This window comes from Sciurus carolinensis, chromosome 2 (assembly GCF_902686445.1).
Source record: "Sciurus carolinensis chromosome 2, mSciCar1.2, whole genome shotgun sequence".
NCBI lineage: Eukaryota > Metazoa > Chordata > Mammalia > Rodentia > Sciuridae > Sciurus > Sciurus carolinensis.
The window spans coordinates 165,973,934-165,995,059 of record NC_062214.1 but is presented as its reverse complement, the minus strand read 5'-3'; the positions used below and the strand labels follow the sequence as shown (position 1 = coordinate 165,995,059).

At 32.0% G+C, this 21,126-nt stretch overlaps 1 protein-coding gene across 20 annotated transcripts in view; it reads right to left on the bottom strand.

Moving 5' to 3' along the window:
* Gphn (gephyrin) overlaps positions 1-21,126 on the bottom strand; it is a 641,988-nt gene that overhangs the window by 219,200 nt on the left and 401,662 nt on the right. For all 20 annotated transcript variants that reach the window (XM_047539524.1, XM_047539518.1, XM_047539521.1 and 17 more), the window contains one exon: positions 7,293-7,427. In XM_047539524.1, coding sequence (XP_047395480.1) covers positions 7,293-7,427 — 135 coding nt within the window. The remainder of the gene's footprint in view (positions 1-7,292; positions 7,428-21,126) is intronic.

Sequence of the window (21,126 nt, the reverse complement as noted above, 5' to 3'; positions counted from 1 at the left end):
GTAAGCATGTATATTACTTTTGTATTTTTATTTTATATTAAAGTGAAACCACACCACTTATAGTTTGTCTTAGCTATAAAATTGTTAATTCTATGCTTAATAATTTTTGGTTATATCTTTTGAGGTGTCAAATCTCATTTACAAATTCAGATTTCATAGTGGTAATTATACATTTCATAGTTAAGTTATATCTAGCTTCAATGATAAGCATAATTCTGCAAACACTGAATAATTATAAAGGGATGGGGACACTCCATTTTAAGTATCATTATATATAAAGCATAGGGGACTCAGACAAATGAACAAACAAATCCATGTAAAATCCTATATATCTAGCAGAATGTTATAGAAAAATGAAAATAACTGAAAAACTCAAAGTTAATAGATAAAATATATTATTATCTAATTTCAGTTTTATCAAAATATGAAACATTCTACTGTATGGACTATGCACCTTTCTCATTAAAAAGTAAAAGAAATTCTTTTATTTGAAGTCTCAATATTATGTTTCACTATCAAACCATAATAAATATAAAACAAACATGTTGTTATAGAGGAGGAGACACTAGACAATAATGAACTAGAGCAGAAGTGGGTTACTTAAATGTTTGTGAAGTAAACAAGTAAAATAATCTAGAGGACCTAACGAGTGCCAGCTATGTATGGCTTTATGTCAGTGCTAGTCCAGCAATGTTGACCTGATTTTTAAGGAACTGCTGAAAAACATCTGTCACTTTTACTTGAAATTTAGTCCTTCCTTCTTTCCTTTCTTTCTCTCCTCTCTCTCACTGCCCCCAATCTCACCCCAACTCTTTTCCTGGGGATTGAACCCAGGTCCTTGCACATGCTAGACAACTACTCTACCACTGAGCTACACCTAGCTCTGAAATTTCCCAAATTTTAAATGCTTCAAACTAATTTTGAAAATGAGTCATCTTCACTATGTCCTTAATAAAATCTATGTGTGAACAATAAGGTTATTATTTAAGAAAGGACTTCGTGTGTTTCCTGGGGAAACCTAGTTATACCCAAATGTAGAAGGTAGAATCACACTGATAGTGAGTAGGGCTAGCTGGAAATTAGTTTCTTTCTTATCTCTTCAAAAATGTCATGAAGTTTTTTTCTCATTTTGGATCAGAGTAACTTTTTCCTGACCCAAAAGAGTCTGGATTACAGAGCCAAAGTAAACTATTTATGGCATGATACTGATAGTCATTTACATAAAGAATCAGATCTTTTGGACTGAAAATACAACAGTAACATTGTCTCTATGGAAAATATGAAAAAAAAAAAGATTCAACACACATCATTTTGACTCAGAATATTGTCAAGAAATATATGCCAATTTGCTCATTTCATTCTACCAGTGGTAGCTAAGTGTGGTTTATGAACCCATTAGGGTTTCTGAGAACCTTTCAGTAGTTTACAAAATCAAAATTATTTTGCTAATAGTATTAAGATATTACTTGCCTTTTTTGCTATGTTGACATTTGCACTAATAGTATAAAACCAATGGTGGATTGGCAGTTTAGTGAAAATCAAGGAAGTGGATCTAAATAGTATGAATAATCATTGTATTATTCACTGTCATGTACTAAGAATTTTTTAAAAATACCTAGTTTCATTTAATATTGTCCTAAATGAAATAGTAAATATTAATCTAATCTACTTACATTAATAAAACTTTATTGTTGAGTATTACAAAATAGGAAGTATGAATAAAATTACTTCTACTGCATACCAAAGGGTGCTAGTTGTCTCAGGAAAAAGCACTTTATGCAACTGTTTAAGTTATAAGCTGAACTAATCGGTTTTTAAATGAACATCAGTTTTACTTGAAAGAATTAAAAAAAAACATTTGAATCATGATTATTCAAATTTAGATGTCTGATACACAGTTTGTTAAAAAGGAACAAAGTGAACCTGTCAATCTCAGAAAAACTGACAGTATTTGTTGCTCTTTTTTTTTTTTTTTAACCCATGATAAAAGTTTAGCTACTAAGGAAAAATAAGAGTCATAGAAAATGTGTATCTGTTACTTTAACTGAACTACTTCTAATACTTTGAAGAGTTTTTAGATAAGCTTGGTGGTTATATTAATGAAGATGTTTTCTTGATATAATAAAATGAAATAGGTCGACAGTTGAAAGAAATTATACTTTTAAAATGACTGAAATATGTTAGAAAAATCACACCTGGGTAAAATATCCATTCAAGGTGCAAGACAGATCAAAGTATCAGAGTATATTTTCACAAAGACAACGTTTTTTTATCAAGAGAATTTTTTAAAAAATTTCATTAACTCAGGGGTTTCTGATCTTTTTGTTGTTGATTCTATTTGTAGAACCCAAACATTTCTATGTCATTAATGGCTGAGCAGATACTAGCATGTCAATGCTGAAAGAATTTAAGACAAAAACAAAGAAGGCTCATGTTTAGTACAGTCTTTTCATTTTGTTTAGGCTCTTAAAAATGGTAGAAAATAATTTTTGGGCACAAGTAGCACCTTGATTTATGCTAGAATTATAGAAACTAAATGAAATTATCCAGAGACTTGGGAATCTGAGTTAGTCAACGCACTAGTGATATGATATAATCACTCTGGTATTCAATGGAAAATGGTGACAATAAGGAAGAGTATTTAAAAACTAACATTACTAGTAGAAAATACCAGGGAATATTATGTTGATATTGGACTGATAATGTCATTTTTAGGAGTAAAGGAAATCACTGCCTTTCAGACTCATACATTAAAAACCCTGAACTTAAGAAAATAGTTTATCCAGTATAATCTTTTTTTTTTTTCTCAAAGAACAATAATAGAAATCTGCAAAGAAGTTGTAGTTCTACATTCTGTTTGAATACACAATTAGACAAGAGCGTACTTAAGGAACATACCCTTCATATAAAGATATTTCAAAAACATACTTTGAAATCACTGCATAAATTTTAGTTGAAGAATATATTAATACAATTTATATTTTTTTCCTCAGAGGAAAAAGTCAACTTTCTAGTACGTCTGGGCACAAAATTCTTTTCACACTTTTAAGGTATAAGAGAGCATGTGATTATGGACTACATTTACTTAAAGTTAAACTTCAGATGTTTAGGGAATAAAGAATAAAATTAGCCTTAAAAATATTCTCACTTTTAACAAATCTAAAGGGAATGATGAAGTGATTGAAATTTTGAAGTTTTTCTGTTTTTTTCTTATCATTTTTTATCTTAATCTTCTCCTAATTTAATGCTAAATAGAGATGCTGTTGCCCTTCATAATTGAAAATCAGCCAATCATCTAATTTGTGAAACATACTTATTTTAAAAGAGAAGTTACCCATTAGAGAATTATTCTTTCATCATACCTTTTTTGGAAGACTATCATTTTAGAACTTGAGTGCTCTAGATACCGTTTTAAACTTCTTTAAACAGAATCTACATACCATTTTACTTCTTTTGCTTAGTCAATGGAAGACTAATATCCCCAGTTTGTAGTTTGAAGATTCTTCATTGTGATAAAGCAAGAGGTGTGAAAGTCATTCATCATTTAAGTCAGATTTTATTAAAAGAAAATGTCTGATTTAAGGAAAATGATATCTTTCCAATATATAATAAAACATGATGCTATTTCAGCAAATAAATATTTGTTGGAGAAAATACCATTCTATGAAGAATTGTTTAGAAAAGAAAATATTAGATTGTGATGAGTTTACAACAAGAAAGAAAAAAATTAAAACAGTACATTTTACACAGAGATCTTGCTCTCATAGTTGAAGAATTTTAAACGATCAAAACACAATCTACATTGCAGTCTGCATGTAAAATGTTAATCTAAGATAATGTTTAATATTATGGTAGACTCAGAGAAATAGATATACACATGCAAATAAATATGAAGTCTTTCAGCTTAACTACTACCCAGTGATAAAAGCAATAGAAGGAAAAGTTGGAATTGTTAGTTTTGAATCATTACTTGGATATTTAGCCATTTTGATTTTCTTTTTGTGTGTGTGCTGCTGAGGATTGAGCCCAGATTCTTGCGTATGCTAGGTGAGCATACTACCACTGAGCTATATCCCCAGCACTCTATTTTTAGTTCCTACAGACTCAAAAAGACTAAAAGCTTCTGAATTTTATTCCCATAATATTCTGTACAGCTGATGATAAACTGTAACATTTAATTATATTTCATTATAATCTCTAGTTTTCTATTTTATCTGTTTGTAAAGGCAGGAGACAATATTTACTTGCTCACCACTACTTGGCAAATACTTATTTAATAAATTAATGAATCTGTTGGGTAGACAGGAATTGCCAATCTCAGACACAGAGTTCAGAAATGTCAAGCAACTTTCCTTATGTAGTGTGGTTACTAAGTAGAGAAGCAAGCCTTTAAAACTAGACCTTTTATTATCAAATCAAGTGCTTTCTAATGCTGATCATTTAAGACCTTCTAGTATTTTTGATGTAAAGAAAAATTCATTTGCACATATATTTCTGTACATGACAGACTGTGCATACTTAATCTGAAATATGGAAAAGGGATTTCTGTGGGGTTTGTCTAACACTAATAGGTATTAAATTTAAGTATTATAACCAAGATGCAGAAAAAGATTGAATTGCATTTTCAATTTTGTCTTCAATGTCATTACATGGATGGCTCACACATACCTTAGATTAAACACATTCAGAATCAAAATGCATTTCCCCTTTTCTTTTACCCTGAGAAACTGCTGCTTCTTTTTAACCTAGAACAGAGATAAATGCTAAAAGATTTATAGTCTTGAAATTTGACTCAGTGGAGAAAAGAAAAAAAAAAAGCATTACTTAAAAAATAACCAATATTTGAAATTAGATACTGAAGTCAGTGAATTAAGACTATTCATGTACTAATGAGGTTTTACCCCGCAAATTCTTGATTGGTGACAGTGCCTTTTAAGTGGTCATTATTGCTGAAAATAGTTCTTAAAACTCTACCCAGCATAAAAGCTCATGTTTGGTTTTCAAGTATCCTTCACACTTCTGGTAAAATGTTGCTCCTTAGAGAGGTCTTCTTTGATTACTTTACCAAAATGAGGTTCTCCCACTATACATTTTTATTTCTTCTTGCTGTGTATTTCAATTGATAGTTATTACATTATTGTGAAATTGTAATTATTAAAGTTGTTTCTCTACCTGTTTATTTTAACATACATTTGAATAAAGTATAAACTCCAAGAAGAAAGCGAACATATCTGTTACTGGTATTAAAGCACTTGTAAGAGTACCTACTTTCAGTTAAGCAGTCTTATAAGACTTTCTATTGGACAGATTAATTTGACTTTCTTTACTCCTTTTAAAAAACAGTATTCAAATTAGTTTCTTTTACTATAGTAGTATTCTTTTTTTAAATTTTTTATTTTTTACAGACTGCATTCTGATTCATTGTACACAAATGTAGTAGTATTCTAATTCAGCATTAGAAGTTTATTTTAAAAATTACACAGAGGCAATCATTTTATTTTAAGGTCTGACAGTGTTGGTAACAATTATCTGAAAGTGATACAATTTTATTCCTAAAAAAATACAGTTCTTTATATGAATTCATTGTCAGTTTAAGTAAGGAAAACATGAAGATAAGTCACTTGCTCCCCTAAAGTTTCTCAATAAGCATATTAATTTAGTAAATGCTAACTTTTTTATTTTTACGATTTTACTTTGGTGATATAGAAATACAAAGTAATTTGAAAATTGTAACTGACTCCTCTTTGTAACTAAAATATAATTACAAAATTTTAAAACTGCTCAATAATTACTATATATAATTAAATTTAGCTAAAATATGTTCTGAAAATATTTATAATTATCACATTATTAAGGAAAAATTATACTGTGGCTAGTTCTGTACTCCCAACATTTAGATTCTAATACCTGATGAAATAAACTTTTAGAGTGAACTAATTTACTTTTAATTACTTCCTAGACTTTGTAAATAAGTCTAGCTGATACAGTTGGAATTTAATTCAAATAATAAATTATTTTGTTTTAATAATATAAGAACACATATGAGATTTTTCTATGCAATTCAGGGTTTGCTAACTCCTTTTTTATTCAGATGAAAATGTAGGTGACTGACACCCAAATGGCATTAACATACATTTTATGTCTAGAATGTTCTTATGGATTTCTTTCATTGAAAATTTACCATCTCAAATTTAAGTGATAAATTAATATCAGTTATTTTTGACACATGTCTACAAACAATGATACACAACACTAACACTCTGAAGACTTTACTGAGCAGGTTGTATCACGTAATGTAAAACAAACTGCACTACCCACATCAAGAACTGTTTGAGATCACTATGAGTCAAATGCAATTATTACACTTTTAAAACTAATAGAAAAGTTGAGGAACACAGCTATGTAGGTCCTTAAGTTTGATGACAGGAAAAAAAGTCACAGTTTGAAAAATTAAATGTCAGAGCTTCACGATAAAGATAGTGTGTAGTCTGATATCTAACAGTTTTATTAAATAAGATACATGTTACTTTTAGTCTTTTGATACCAATATTAGATTCATTACACAGAGAACTTAAAAGCAAAAATGACTAACTTATCCAGGGAAGGGACACTCCAGGAGAAAAGTTATATTAATAATTAAATTTTCTAATTAATTTATCTAGACATAAAGATGTGAGGAAGCAAATAAACCCTCTCATCTTGTCCCACCCTGATTCAGTGACAGATTATAAAATATAAAGACTAAGAAATTTCCTCCCTTCCCCAAAGGTTGGCATTAAAACTTTCTAATAAATTTAGATTTGTTTCCAAATATTAGGCAGCAACATTCCAAGCTGAATATGTTTGAAAAAATCTGGAATGATACTAGAGCAGGGAGCTACCCCAGCCTGAAGAAAGTTTTAAAAATTCCTTTGGCTACAGTATTTTGCTAATCTTGCTGTTTACAGCCTCAAATACATTTATCCTCAGTATAAACTAATACTTTTACATATATATTCATAAGTGTGCTAAAAAAATAACAGATATGCAGTAAAGAAACAGGAGTTACAAAAAATGATACCATTAACTGTGATGTTGGAATACATATTTTGCATGAAATTTCTATTTCCTACAACTATTGGTCTATCTAATATGACAATCTGTGAAACAATGGGTGGTTACTATATTATATTTCTTTTATTTCTCATAGTATCTTACATGCAATCAAAACCTGATAAGCAGGGGGAAATATTGGTTAGTTTTCCCAGATTTCATAGTAAAGCAAATATAAGGTACAAAGAAACTGTACTTACTTTTGGTGTTGGGCAGGAAGCTGTAGAGAGGCGAGACGTAGCTTGAGCACGAGGCGATTCTGAAGGAGTAGTGCTGAGGGACGCTGTGTCTCGTGGGAGCACCTGAACACCACGAGAAATGATGGAGTCTGGAATCTGAACAAGAGGAATAATTACAGTCTAATATTCTGAAAATCTGAACAATGTATAAAATCAATACTCGCACCTTGTTTAATTTTTTTTGGGGGGGGGCATTCTTTACTGCTCGGCTCTCATGTAGCTGCTGTTACTTATGGTAAGGTATAAATATATCCAAAAGTTTGGGATAGGATAGAAACTTTCATATTTAAAATGTTTTCCCTAACAAATAGACCTTTATTAAAATTTCTTAAAATACCCATGTAACTGTGTTTTCCTACTTCTGGTAGGACACTGATGAATATATTATTTGAATCACCATTTCCTTTATCTGAAAAATGAGGATGACAGTATCTGCCTCACTGGATTACTGTGATAATGTATGTAACATTTAGTGCTTTCACATGGTAAATAGTAAATAAATGTTGGCTATTATTATTTATACCTACCAATATGGTAAGAATAAAATGTGTTATTCCAAAATACACAAACATAATGACTGATAGTGTATAGCATTTCTAATATTATTATTTTAGTCTGTGCATATTTTAATTCGTGTTTTTGGATATTAGTAATAGGTTTGGGTCTACTAATCTAATAATGGGAACTAGAACAGTTTCAAGTTATGTGCACAAATTTTTAAAAATTTTATACTACTTTATTTATTTATTTTTTTCTGGTTCTGGGTATTGAACCCAATGACCTCACACATGGGTTCTGTGCATAAGATTTGAAACACATATTGTAAATGAACCTTTGAAACATGGAGATTATAAGATTGTGCATAATTCAATGTCTATCTTTGAGAACTCACCCCTTTGCACATTAAATAGTTGGGATTATTTTAAGGTAGAGGATTAAAGAAAGAAAATTGAATTTTATTCTGTAACACAGTTTGGCCCCAATGTCAATTAGAGAATGGAAGCTTGTTCTGTAAAAATGGGAAGAAAAATGGACAGAGGTCTGACTATTTGGCTCTTTTTCCCCTGCTGTCTTTAAAACAAATAAACAAACTAACAGTTATTCAAGTCTTGTTATTTTAAGCAATTATTCAAGGGCTCTCAAACTCACTTGGGGCTAAAGGAAAGAGAAGAAATCTACCCTTTTAGAAGGCCCTAAAGAAGGGGATAAAAGTGGTAATGGTTGAAATATATCTATCCCACAGATGGACAAGTAGCCATCTTAACAACTGATTCAGTGTTCATCACAATTGATAGAACCCACTGTGGTCATGCCCAACTACACAGGCCTCCTCCATGTTTCTGTCCTCTATTCTATAATCCATTACTTACTGTGTTACTTTCTGGAATTCTAAAATTATCCTGCATTCTGTTTAATGAGCACCTGTAACTTTCTTGTCCCCTATCTGTGGGTACCCAATACCTTATCTATGCTAACTGTAAAAAAAAAGCTCTTTTTAACCTGTTTTACAAGATAACTTTCTTTTCTGTTTCTTTATTAGAGAGGATATCTGACACACTGGTGAATTTCTGTAAAAAAAAATCTTAGCTTACTTAACTCTTGCTCCAAACAAAGTGACAGAGTTCTTAAAAAAAATAAATAAATAAAGCATTAGGCAGACATTTTATTAACAAGTTTTGGAAAACTTAAAGGAGGCTTTCCCAGGTGCTCTCTGGCCTCTGATTAACATGTTATAAACGGGATTTCTGTAAGGGGGTCTCCCACTGTTGAGTAAAGATATTAAGTGTGGAGAGTGGTGACTTGGATCATGGTCTCTTACTGCCTTGTGGCTGTGGCTGGGCCTGTGCTGGAAACTTTCTGTGCAAAGGTGCAGGACAAGATTGCCAAGATTGCTATAGTGATGCTCTGCCTGAGGAAGGTCTGTGCAAAGTCACAGAACAGTATTAGTCTTGACCTTGAGCTCAGACACCAGCTGCTAGGGATAGAGAATTCTGGGCATAACAAGATAACCACAATGTCTTACAAGTGCTGCAAACTTCAAGTCTGTCTGCTTTGCAGAAACTTTCCCACAAATAACCTTTTGATGATAAAACCTATATAATAAATGGGCTGTACTAGCTCTGGATCGCTATTCCTCCATTAGAGGTTGGTGTCCCACCTGGTTCCAGCTTTCTCTCTGTAAGTGTTTGTCTTTCTTAATCCCCCATTGCCCTTCGCCAGTTTCTAGGTTCTACAGTGCAGGTCACACAAATAAGTTTGCATAACAAACATCACCTCTAAAATTTTGTTTTTATTGGGCCTGGCCTATGTCCTTCTCAGTGTTTAGGCTAATTCTGTGACTTTGAGATGAAAATTTTCTCCTTTGTTTTAAATAAATCATACCTTTGCAAGGTCAGAGTTAAGATTAAGGATTATATAGGACTATGGTAATCATATCAACAAATTAAACAATCTAGCAAAGGGTAAATCCAGCTGAAAGATATAATCTTGCTTTCTATCTATCTATGTTTGTATACATGTACATAGTGTATGATGTGTCTACATGGTACCAAATCTGCTTATAAATGAGTGTTCATAAATTATAAAAAAATGGATCTAAAGATCTTTTAGTTCTTGTGAATTAAATAAATCTTTGACAAATAATTTAAATTTGTTGGTAAGAATATGAGAAATATAAAGTCCAGTGGTCCATTTTTATAATATAGTATTTAGCCTTGAATGTAAAGTTACTGGGAATATAAGACAAACAGTTGGAGGAGAAACAGAGCAGAGGAAGGTTACCCACACAATAGCACAACAGCCTGCCTATGTAGCAGACTCAAAGTTCTTGCACTTGAACAGCACCTTGACCAACAGGATGGGGGTGGGGGAGAGGAGAATCAAATGAGAAAGTAAGAACTGTCTAAGGTGCCATAATGAACTCACCCTAGGAAGGTCTTCCCATTGCAAGAGAACAAAGAGAGGTGGAGACAACTAAAGGTACATGTCTTTAAGTAACCCAAGAGGAGAATGTAAAACCTTTGGAGACTGTGCACACTGTAGTAAAGTACTCAGCCAATGAAGAACCAGGTGTGGGACCATGCACATGAGGGGATAAAATACTGGTTGTAAACACTCTGGATGTGCTGTTCATCTGATCTTGCAAGACCTTCAGTAAAGTTTTGCTTCCACTGCACCTCATGTCTCTGAGTCCATTATTTGGTTTGGGTAGGTGAGTATGTTTCTCACAAGATAAAAAAGTAAGGATGTCTTTAAGGTTATTAACATATGCTTTTTTTTTTTTTTTTGCCTAGGTTATAAAGCAGTTGGAATGTATTTGTCTCTGTTAAGATGTTAAAGTACAATGCCCATTGCTCTTTGGGTTTTTCTTTACAGGAAAAAAAAGGCTTAAAATGTTAACTATGCTTGTTGACTATCTTAGTTTTCATAGGTAATCTGAAAATAGCTGTTTAAAATGGGTAAATTAGGTTTGACATAAAGGGGATAAATATTTATAAATGTATTTGTTAGGGAAGACAACTGAGACATATCTAAGTTAACACACTTAAACATCAACTACTAAATATAAAGTCAAGTTCTTTAGGCTTCTTAAATTCTGTAAGACAACAATATTTGGGTCTATTAATGAATGTTTTTGTAAATTTTTGATATATGGAAAAACAGATTAAATTGCTTTGTCATTGGTTCTTCACTAAAAAGCAAGTATTGAGTTAAAATTCTAATAGATGTAATATTATATACAAAGAATACAAAATTTTAAGTTGCGGTTTGATTAAAATACCACAAAAAGCATAAAGAATTTTGTATTATTGAGAAAAATGAGTAATTTGTATAAGTTCAGATATTTTATGAAGGTGAGACCAGGGCAAAGAATAGATAGGACAGATAATGAACGACTGAGTTGGGAAGATGAGGGCTAATTCAAAAGGAAATAAAATGCTAATACCTCCAGAATACTTCCCCCTCCTCCCAAACTGTTGTCAGGGTTATCTGCCTCCAGGGAATTGTTCCTCCAAGCAAGGAGGTGTTAATGAGTACCCCCTGGGTTGCCCCTTTCCTGCCCTTTGGTCATTCCAACCTTTGGGTAGACAGAGTGGGAAGAGGAGGAGGCATGAGAAGAAAGGAAACCTGAAATCTATAAAAGGGGCAAGACAGTCCCACACCCTCTGACACCAGCTCTGGATCCTCTTCTCTCTGGAGAAGTTCTCTCTCTCTCCGCCCACCTCTCTCCCTCTCCTCTTTCTCTCTTCTTCTCTACTCTTCTCTTTTCTTCTCTACCCTCTCTCATCTCATTCTCTCCTCTCTCCCTCTCTCTATCTCCCCCCCATCTCCTCTCTCCCTCTCTCCCTTTCTCTCTCTTCCTCTGTCTTTCTCCTCTCTCTCCCTCTCTTTCTCTCCCCCTCCTCTCCTTTCTCTCCTCTACCTTTTAAATAAAACTTGTTTTCTTGCCTCAGCATTTCTCATGTGTTTAATCTTCAACACCAGGGGAAGGAAGACCTGATCCTGATTTTCAAGACCTGTTTCAAAGGTTGTTTTAAATTGTAAACTTAAGGAAAGTAAAAAGGCAGAAAAGAATCATATAGAAGAAAGATATATACTAAAGTCATAGGTATGAGGATGTATTTCAGAAAGGAAAGTTAAAAGATAAAGGAAATGTTTTTGGATGAAAAAGGATTTTGTATGGTAAAGTAAGATTTTCATCCTAAAGTCTAAAGTAGGAAAGAGAGGACAAGACTAAGGATGTAAACAATTGTAGACATAAGTCAGAAAAGGTTTAAGGAAGAAAATTTTAGGAAATTTGCATTTGTGATTAGGTTGACTATAATATAAGTTATTGGAAGATTTTTCTAAGATCAAAATTTAACGTATTGATATAAAATGAGAATCTAATAATCTATGTTTACAGCAATGATGTTTTCTTAAAACAATATGCTTTTAATAACACTTATAAAGAATGGGTTTAAAGAATCAAGATTTTGTGTTTTATCAAGATAATTTCTTGTGTCTATTAGGTTTTCATTATTTAAAAAAGCTAAGTCTAAAAGAATTAGCATTTGTTCAAGTATGTGTGTTAAAGTCCAAAATGATTATTGTGTAACTTTAACAAACAACTATGATTTAAATTATCTGATTAGAGACGTGTATACATCTAAGGGCTAAATATACCATGAATATTTACATAAGTATTATACAAGAGTTTGTAAAGTTAAGGTATATAGGTTTGTTTAACACATGGTAACTGATAAATGCTCTCCTTTGTACAATATGAAGCATTTTTTATTGTATGTATGATATGCACTTGTACATCACATAGAAAGTCTATTTGTAGTCATTAAGTCCTAAGCTTATAAGGGTCTAGAGCTATTCTTTGATTTTTGTCAGTGCTATTAACCTATACAAACCTAACACTTCTATGTAGCTGTGATGCTAATTACTACTGGCTTCTATGTATGTTAAACTTATTTGTGCTCCCAAGTGTACTAGTATTCTACAATGCAAAGCTTAGGAAAATATCAAGCTACTGTCCTCCAAACTAAAATTGTAGGAAAACCCTTTTCCATGTTTAAATTTGTTTAACAGTGGTCTGCTTTATGCTTTGAATATAGCCATTGCTGCTTTGCCACTAGGACTTATTTTAAAGAGACCTGTTTCTTTCTCTTCCTCTCTCCCTCCCCCTCCCTAATCCTGGGGGAAACTTGATTACTTTCTTTCCCATCCTTAGGCAGAATATCTGTTCATCCACCACAGGAAGAAGTAATTCAGACTTTAGAGATGGCATCAAAAGATCTCAGAAATGACTCTCTCCCAAATTAACAAATGAATTACAACTCTGGACAGAGAACACATAGAATGCGGCCTTTGAATGACCTCTTAAAAAACCCCTGTTTCTCAATCTGCAATGTATGAGCATACCTTTTTCCCTACTTGGTGGGCAGCATTTATTGTTACTTGTATTCTTGACAATTGCATTCTGACTGGAGCGAGATGAAATATCAGTGTAGTTTTAATTTGCATTTCTCTAATTGCTAGAGATGCTGAACATTTTTTCATGTATTTGTTGACCATTCATATTTATTCTTCTGAAAAGTGTTTGTTCAGTTCCTGTATCCATTTATTGATTGGATTGATTTTATGGTTTTAAGTTTTTTTGAGTTCTCTGTGATGATTCCTTAAAACCTAGGAATGGAATTATCTTTTAACTCAGTTATCCCACTTCTTGGCATATATCCAAAGGATTTAAAATCAGCATACTGCAGTGATGCAGCCACATCAAAGTGTACAGCAGCACGATTCACAATAGCTAAGCTATGGAGTCAACCTAGGTGCCCTTCAACAGATGAATGGATAAAGAAATTGTGGTATATATACACAATGGAATATTTTTCAGTCATAAAGAAGAATGACTTTGACATTTGCCAGTAAATGGATGGATCTGGAGACTAACACGCTAAGTGAAATAAGGCAATTCCAAAAAATTAGAAGTCGAATGTTTTTTCTGTTATGTGGAAGCTAAACCACAATATGGGGTAGGTGGGATAGAAGTTCAGAGGATTAGACAAAGGGGAATGAAGGGAAGGGAGAGGAGATAGGAATAGGAAATATAGTAGAATGAATCTAACATAATTGTCCTATGTACATTACAAAAATACCTAAATGAATTCTACCATTATGTACACCCACAAGAATGGGGTCCTAATTAGAATAAAATTTATTCCATGATTATATATTTATATCATAATGGATTCTAGGACTAAAAAGAATAACTAAAAAGAATAAAAAATATCACCTAGAGTGCATATTATTCAAAACCTTCTTTGTCATCAGAGTCTCCTAGAATCATAACTAAAGAATAAAAGAGGTTTACTATCAACAAAAAAAAAACAACAAAAACAACAACAAATGCTGTTCCCCTTGATGGGCAGAATCATAGCCCCAGGGACAGGATGGTGGTGGCATTAGTACAACAGTGAGAATGTATTTAATGTGCCAGAACTATATACTCAAAGTGGTTTAAATGGTGAATTTATTTTATGTATATTTTATCATAGTGAAACAAATAATTGTTAGAAATCTAACTTGTGATGTGAATATATGGGGAATAATAATTTAATAACGAACAAAGACTAAAAAAAAAAAAAACCCAAAACCTTATTTTTCCTTTTTCTCAAAACTATGTTCTTATTGGATTGGCATCAGGAACAAAGACTGCAGTTTTGGTAACGTGTGTGCTCTTAATTGTATTAAAACTATCATGTTTGAGCAAAAATAATTAGCTGTGTCCAAATGTATGGCATTCCAAACTGTGCAACTGTGATAATTAAAAAGATTGGCCATTAGTTACCTAGGGAGTACATCTGTAAACAGGGCATTCTATTTTATTTTTAAAACATATAATTTATTCCTAAAAGACAAATTAAGTGGAACTTTATTTGTCATTTAATATTTTGCAACTGGATAAAAGTAACCTGCTACTGACAAGTTAATATGGAAAATCATCTTGGTCTTTACACTGGGGTGTGAATTTATATGTATTTTTGAAAAGATAATAAGAGCCTGACTCACTTTAGAGGTCGACAACTTAAACCATAAAAGCCTTTTGCCATTTTTCCACAAAGAAAGGAAATTAAGAGATCTCTGTCTTTCTGTTTGATTCATCTTTCAGATGTGATATTATTATATTAACTGTTCTTAAAATAGACTCCAAAAACAATGCATGAGAACTTTGTTTTCTTATACTTCTAAACTGAATTTAGAAAGGGGGCAAGAATTAACTTCAAATATAAAAATTTAAGCTCAGATTTTTGTCAAAAGGCCCACCTCACCTGGGACAAGGCTGTGTCTCTTGCCCTGCTCCATGTTAGGATGGTCCCTCAAATAGGCTAAAATTAAGCCCACTTAAAGTTCTGTTCAAAATGATAAATGTTTACCATACAGAATACTGTGAGTCCCTCCCCCCCCCCAACAGGTTTAGTACAAAACTAAATTAGTGTTTGGGTAAATTATAAAAGTATTAAAAGTTTTAAAAAGAAATATAATTTCTTTTTAAACAATTTTTTATGTAAAAATTTCTCATTGTAAGTTCCATTTTCACTTCTCCTGATTGTTAATGAGAGTGAGCTTCTTTTCATACATTTAATGATAATTTAGATTTAGATTATATTGACAAATTATGGGTTTTTGTAGAACCTGAACAGATATCAAAGGTACACTAACATTATAAAGGTTATATTTCTTGTTTCAGAGCTATTATACAAACTGAATATATCTTTGTTCTTGTTAATTTTATTTTGTATTTTCCTTGTAAAATTTTAGAATTGTTCTCTGGTAGCAGTTTGCAGAAATGCAACTTCTAGCATAATAATCTGAGTTAATTTGAGATAAAAAGCAATCACTTACAGGATAGATAAGATATGACACTGACTCCCAATACTAATACTGACCCCAGTTAAATGGAAATATAACTAAAATTACAAAAGTTAAAATTAAAACTGAATAATCCCACTTCAAGGCTGGTAGAACTGGCCATGTGGATATTAAGCAACTGAGAAGTGGAGCCCATAACCAAAGAAAATAAAAGGTCTAAGAAAAAAAAAAAAAAAAAAACCAGTCAGGGACTTGCTACTCCAGCAAGTCACCTGACTCCTGATCATGGAGAAGGTGAGAACACTAGCAAACAGAAAGCCAAACAGTATATACTTCGTAAATATGAGGGTTATTGAAAAGGAAATGTACCTAAGACCAAGGGAAACCACATGTGGACAGCAAGATCCTGACCTATCCTGGTAAAGGAAAAGTATGAGAAGCCCAGAGGCTCCTCAAATACTCCTAACAAAAACCCTGAGGCATCTGGGTTGATCTTAATAGTAAAAAGAAAAGAGGTTAATTTTTGGTCAATATAGGTTTCACCTACTTGGTCTATTTGTGTGTGTGTGTGTGTGTGTGTGTGTGTGTGTGTGTGTGTGTTACTGGAGGTTGAACTCAGGACACTCTGCCACTGAGCTACATTCTCAATCTTTTTTATTTTTGATTTTGAGACAGGGTCTCACTAAGTTGCCTAGGCTTGAACTTTACCTCAGTCTTGTGAGTTGCAGGGATTATAGGTGTGCACTGCCTACCTGTGATAACCACCATTCTACTCTCAACTTATATAAGTTTAACTTTTTTTTAAAGATTCCATATACAAATTAGATCATGCTGTATTTATCTTTCTGTGCCTGGTTTATTTCACTTAACATAGTGATCTCCAGTTTCACTCATGTTGCTGTGAATGACAAGATTTCATTCTTTTATGGCTGAATAGTCCAAATAGACATTCTCAAGTTGAAAATTATAATTAAAAGGAAAAATTCACTATAGGAATTCAGAAGCAGATTTAGCCAAAGGGGAAAAAAATAATTAGTGAAGCTGAAGATAAGTCAATTGAAATTATCTAGTCTGAGAAGCAAAAAGAAAAATTAGAAAAAAGTGAGATTATATATACACAATGGAGTTTTACTCAGCTAAAAAGAATGAAATTATGTCATTTGCTGGTAAATAGGATAGAACTGGAGAACAAACATCATGCTAAGTGAAATAAGTCAAATTCAGAAAGTCAAGGGTTGAATGTTTTTTTCTCATATGTGAAAGTTAGAAAGAAAATAGGAATAAAAAAGATCTCAAGAAAATAGGAGGAAGAACAGAAGAATAGAGCAAGAAGACCATGAGGGAGGAAGGAGGAGAGGGAAAAGGGAGGCATTGGGGAATGAAATTGACCAAATTATGCTATGTGTATGTACAAATATATCACAACAAATCCCACTTTTATGTATAATTATAATGTACCAATTAAAAAAAAATGAAAGGTAGACTAATGGAGCAAAGAAAGGATCAGGAGGGTAGAGTAGAGGAAAAGGGGAAGAGCTAGGCAACAAAACTAATCAAATTATGTTATATGTATGTATGTATCAATATATCATAGTGAATCCTACTATTAAATATAATTGTAATGCACCAATAAAAACATAAAAAATAAATGAAAGTAAAAAACTAAAATAGGTCTTAAGGAATCTGTGGAATATTGTTAAGTCTGCAAAGATATACATAATGGTGGTGCCAGAAGAAAAAAGAAGCAATAAATATTTAAGGAAATAATGCCTGAAAACTCCCCAAACTTGATAAAAGACCTGATTATATACAAAAAGCCCAACAATCTCAAGAATGATAAATTAAAAATCATGGACACTGAGACACATTATAATCAAACTGTCCAAAGTGACAAAGACAAAGAGAATCCTGATCATCAAAAGACTAACAGCGGGTGCATGAAAGATGGTGGAATGAGACAGACATCTTTACCCTATGTACATGTATGATTACACAAATGGTATAAATCTACATTGTGCACAACCATAGAAACAAAAATTTGTTCCCCATTTGTTTACAATGAATCAAAATGCAGTCTGTAAAAATAAAAAAAAAGATTAACAGCTGATTTCAACCACATTTGCTGAAAACAAGGGAATCAGAAGGGAGTGAGATGATAAACTCAAAATGCTAAACATAAAAAAAAAAAAAAAAGAAAAGTGTCAACCAGGAATCCTATATCTGGCAAAACTATACTTCAAAAATGAAAGGAAAATTAAAATTCCCAGACACATAAACACTAAGAAAGTTTATTGCTACTGGATCTGTCTTATAAGAATTCTTAAAGGGAGTCCATAAACTTGAAATGAGAGGATATTAGATAGTATCTGAAATTTGTGTGAATAAATAAAGAACTCTACATAGGTTAAGTACTCTACATAGGTAAATATAATTTAAAATAAAACTATATAAAACAATTATATATCTATGATGATACCAGTACCATGTACAAATGTGTAATTTGTGAAAATAACACAAGCAAAAGAAACAGCAAATTCTTCATATAATAATGAAACTAATGTGGTATTAACTCAAACTAGATTGCTATAAAGTAAGTTGTTAACTAATTCCAAGGACAACCACTAACAAAAATAAATAAAAACTGTTGAGTGAAAAAATGAAAGGAATCAGAATAGCACACTAGAAAGTTAGCTATGATAAAAAAGAAAGCAATGGAAGAAATGAGAAACAAAAAAGATGACATATAGAAAACAAATATTAAAAAAAAACAGCTGATGTAATTACATTAAGTATAAACCAATTAAACTACCCAATTAAAAGAAATTGGCTGTATAGATCAAAGAAAACATGATTTAACTCTATGTTATCTATAAGAAATTCACATTAGACTCCCAAATGCAATCAGGTTGAAGGTGAAAGAAACAATAACCAAAAGAGACCTGGAGAGGCTATAGCAATATCAGACAAAACAGACTTGAAGACCAAAATTATTACAGGAGAAAAAGAGTCATTAATTACATAATGATAAAATTTAATCAAGAAGGGAGAACACAAATATACATAAAGCAAAAACTGACAGCACTGAAGAGAGAAAAAGCTCAACAATAATGATGAGAAACTTCACCATCCTACTTTCAATAATGTTTAGGATAGTTATTCAGAAGATCAAGAAACAACATATAAGATTTAAACAATAGTATAAACCAACTAGCCCTATATTGATCATATGTAGACCACTTTTCCTAATAATGGCAAAATACAGATTTTTCTCAATTGAACAATAAGCATTCTTCAGAATATACTTTATGTTACTGCCACAAAAGACGTTTAAAAAGATTTAAATCTTACAATTTAAAAAAAACACAATCGACATGGATAGAAACAATAAAACCACATATATTTGCTTCTACATACTTTAATTTTCTGACCCAAACTTTATAATGTATTCCTGGTCATTTATAATAGTGTCATTTATTTCCAGGCAGGTTCTCTCTGACGTTCTTATCAAATGCTCTAGAAAGAGATTTCTTCCCAACTTACCATATGGATTTGACATATGTTTTTCTCTATATCTTTTTACCAAGAGAAAAATCACCAACTCTTCCCAGGGCAAACAGAAGATTTTCTTTCATTCAGTGCTGCTTGGGAGAATCATTATTGAGCTGGACTTCTCCAGAAGATTTAATTCTGTCTATGAGATGGGATTTCCTATTATGTATCTCCAAGGGTATCTTTTCTCTTTGTCTTAAATTTATACTTTTTCTGTCACGAATTTTGATTTTTGAACCTATCATTTGCCTTCAGACTATAAAACACAAATTGTCATCTTCAGATTTGTATCTAGTCTCAAGGAGAAGAACTTCACATTTAGCATAGAGAGGCAGGAATTTTTGTTTTTGTTTTTTCCTTTTTCTTCTTTCTTTATGTCACATTTCCCTTCCTCTATCCTCTTGAATCAGGTTTCTCACCCAAATATGAAACTGAAGGAAGTCCTATTTGATATATGTAGCTATTATTTGGTATATTTTTCATCTCTTTGATGAAACAGAAATATTGATGCATATTAGAGAAAAGACTTTTGTTTATAAACAATAGTATACCTATCTACCTCTAATTAGTCTTCTAAAATTATTTATTAGTTCATAGAACTGGAAAATCAAGAATTAGATATAGCTCAACAGGGGCTTGGGTGGTTGGTTCAAATAACAGGATCAGGACCCAATATTTCTACCTTCCATTTCTCAGGATTGCTTCTTTACCATTGATACCATTATGTAGAACTTCTTTACAACATCACAAAAAGACAGTTCTTGGAATTTTACATATTTCTACATTCATATTTGCCACAAACCCAGAATTTGTGTGCCTAGTACTTCACATAAAGTCTAAGAGACAAGACTTTTTGACTCTGACTGGCTTGAATTATGTATTCATTGAATTAATAATGGTGGTTGGGTGAAATAGTTATGTTGTTTACCTTAAGCCAGTCCACCCAAATTACGTGACTGAAGTGCAGTGTAGTATTAGGAGTAGGGAATGGCAAATGGTTGCTTATGTGGCTAATAACAAATATCCATTACATGAAGCATTTCCCAACTCTTTTATCTCCTGAAATAGTAAGTTCATCAGTTTGACAATAATTAGCAACTAAGTATTAAAGAGTCAGTACATGGATTGTTTTACTTTCTGAATTATAAGTAGAAAAAGGAGTACGGAAAAGTAAATAAGTAATAAAAAGAACAACTCTAGCTAGGCTGTAAAGTCTTTATGGACTAGGACAATCTATTCATATTTGCATTTTGAAGCACTAAGAGTACTGAAGTCTTTCCTTTTCTTTATTTTCTGTTACTATTTCCTCCTTTTCATTCTTTATCTTATTCTTTCCATCCAGGTATCAAGAATAAGAACATTATACTCTTTGCTGTATTACTCTTATTATCATTTATCAAAGGAAGTATAATGATGTTATATCTATTAAAACAACCAATACTACTACTTAGAAAGGATTATTAAACACCAGTTAATAAAGTAGAAGTTCTGGATGATGCCATATGAGGACACTCAGTGAGAACAGTATAACAGCCATTCTCAACTTGTTCCTCCAGAGAACAAAGTCCTAAAAATTTAAGGCATCCATCATATGTAATAACTAACTTCCCTCCTATGTATCTCAAATGGTACTAGTTATGGGAGAAATGAAAAAAAGAGCCACACAAGTAAATTTTGGTATACTAATCTGAAACTCAGAATATAACTTAAAATCTTGGCTATGAATACAGAAACTTCCAATTACCTTAGTTTGAAAACCCAGAATGATTATTATAGTGAATATGGCTGCTCTGATGACAATACAAAAAGACTGCTTTAATTTTGGTACATTTTGGAATGTTTACAGCAAAGCTATATCTGGAAAATTCACATGATGTTGTCT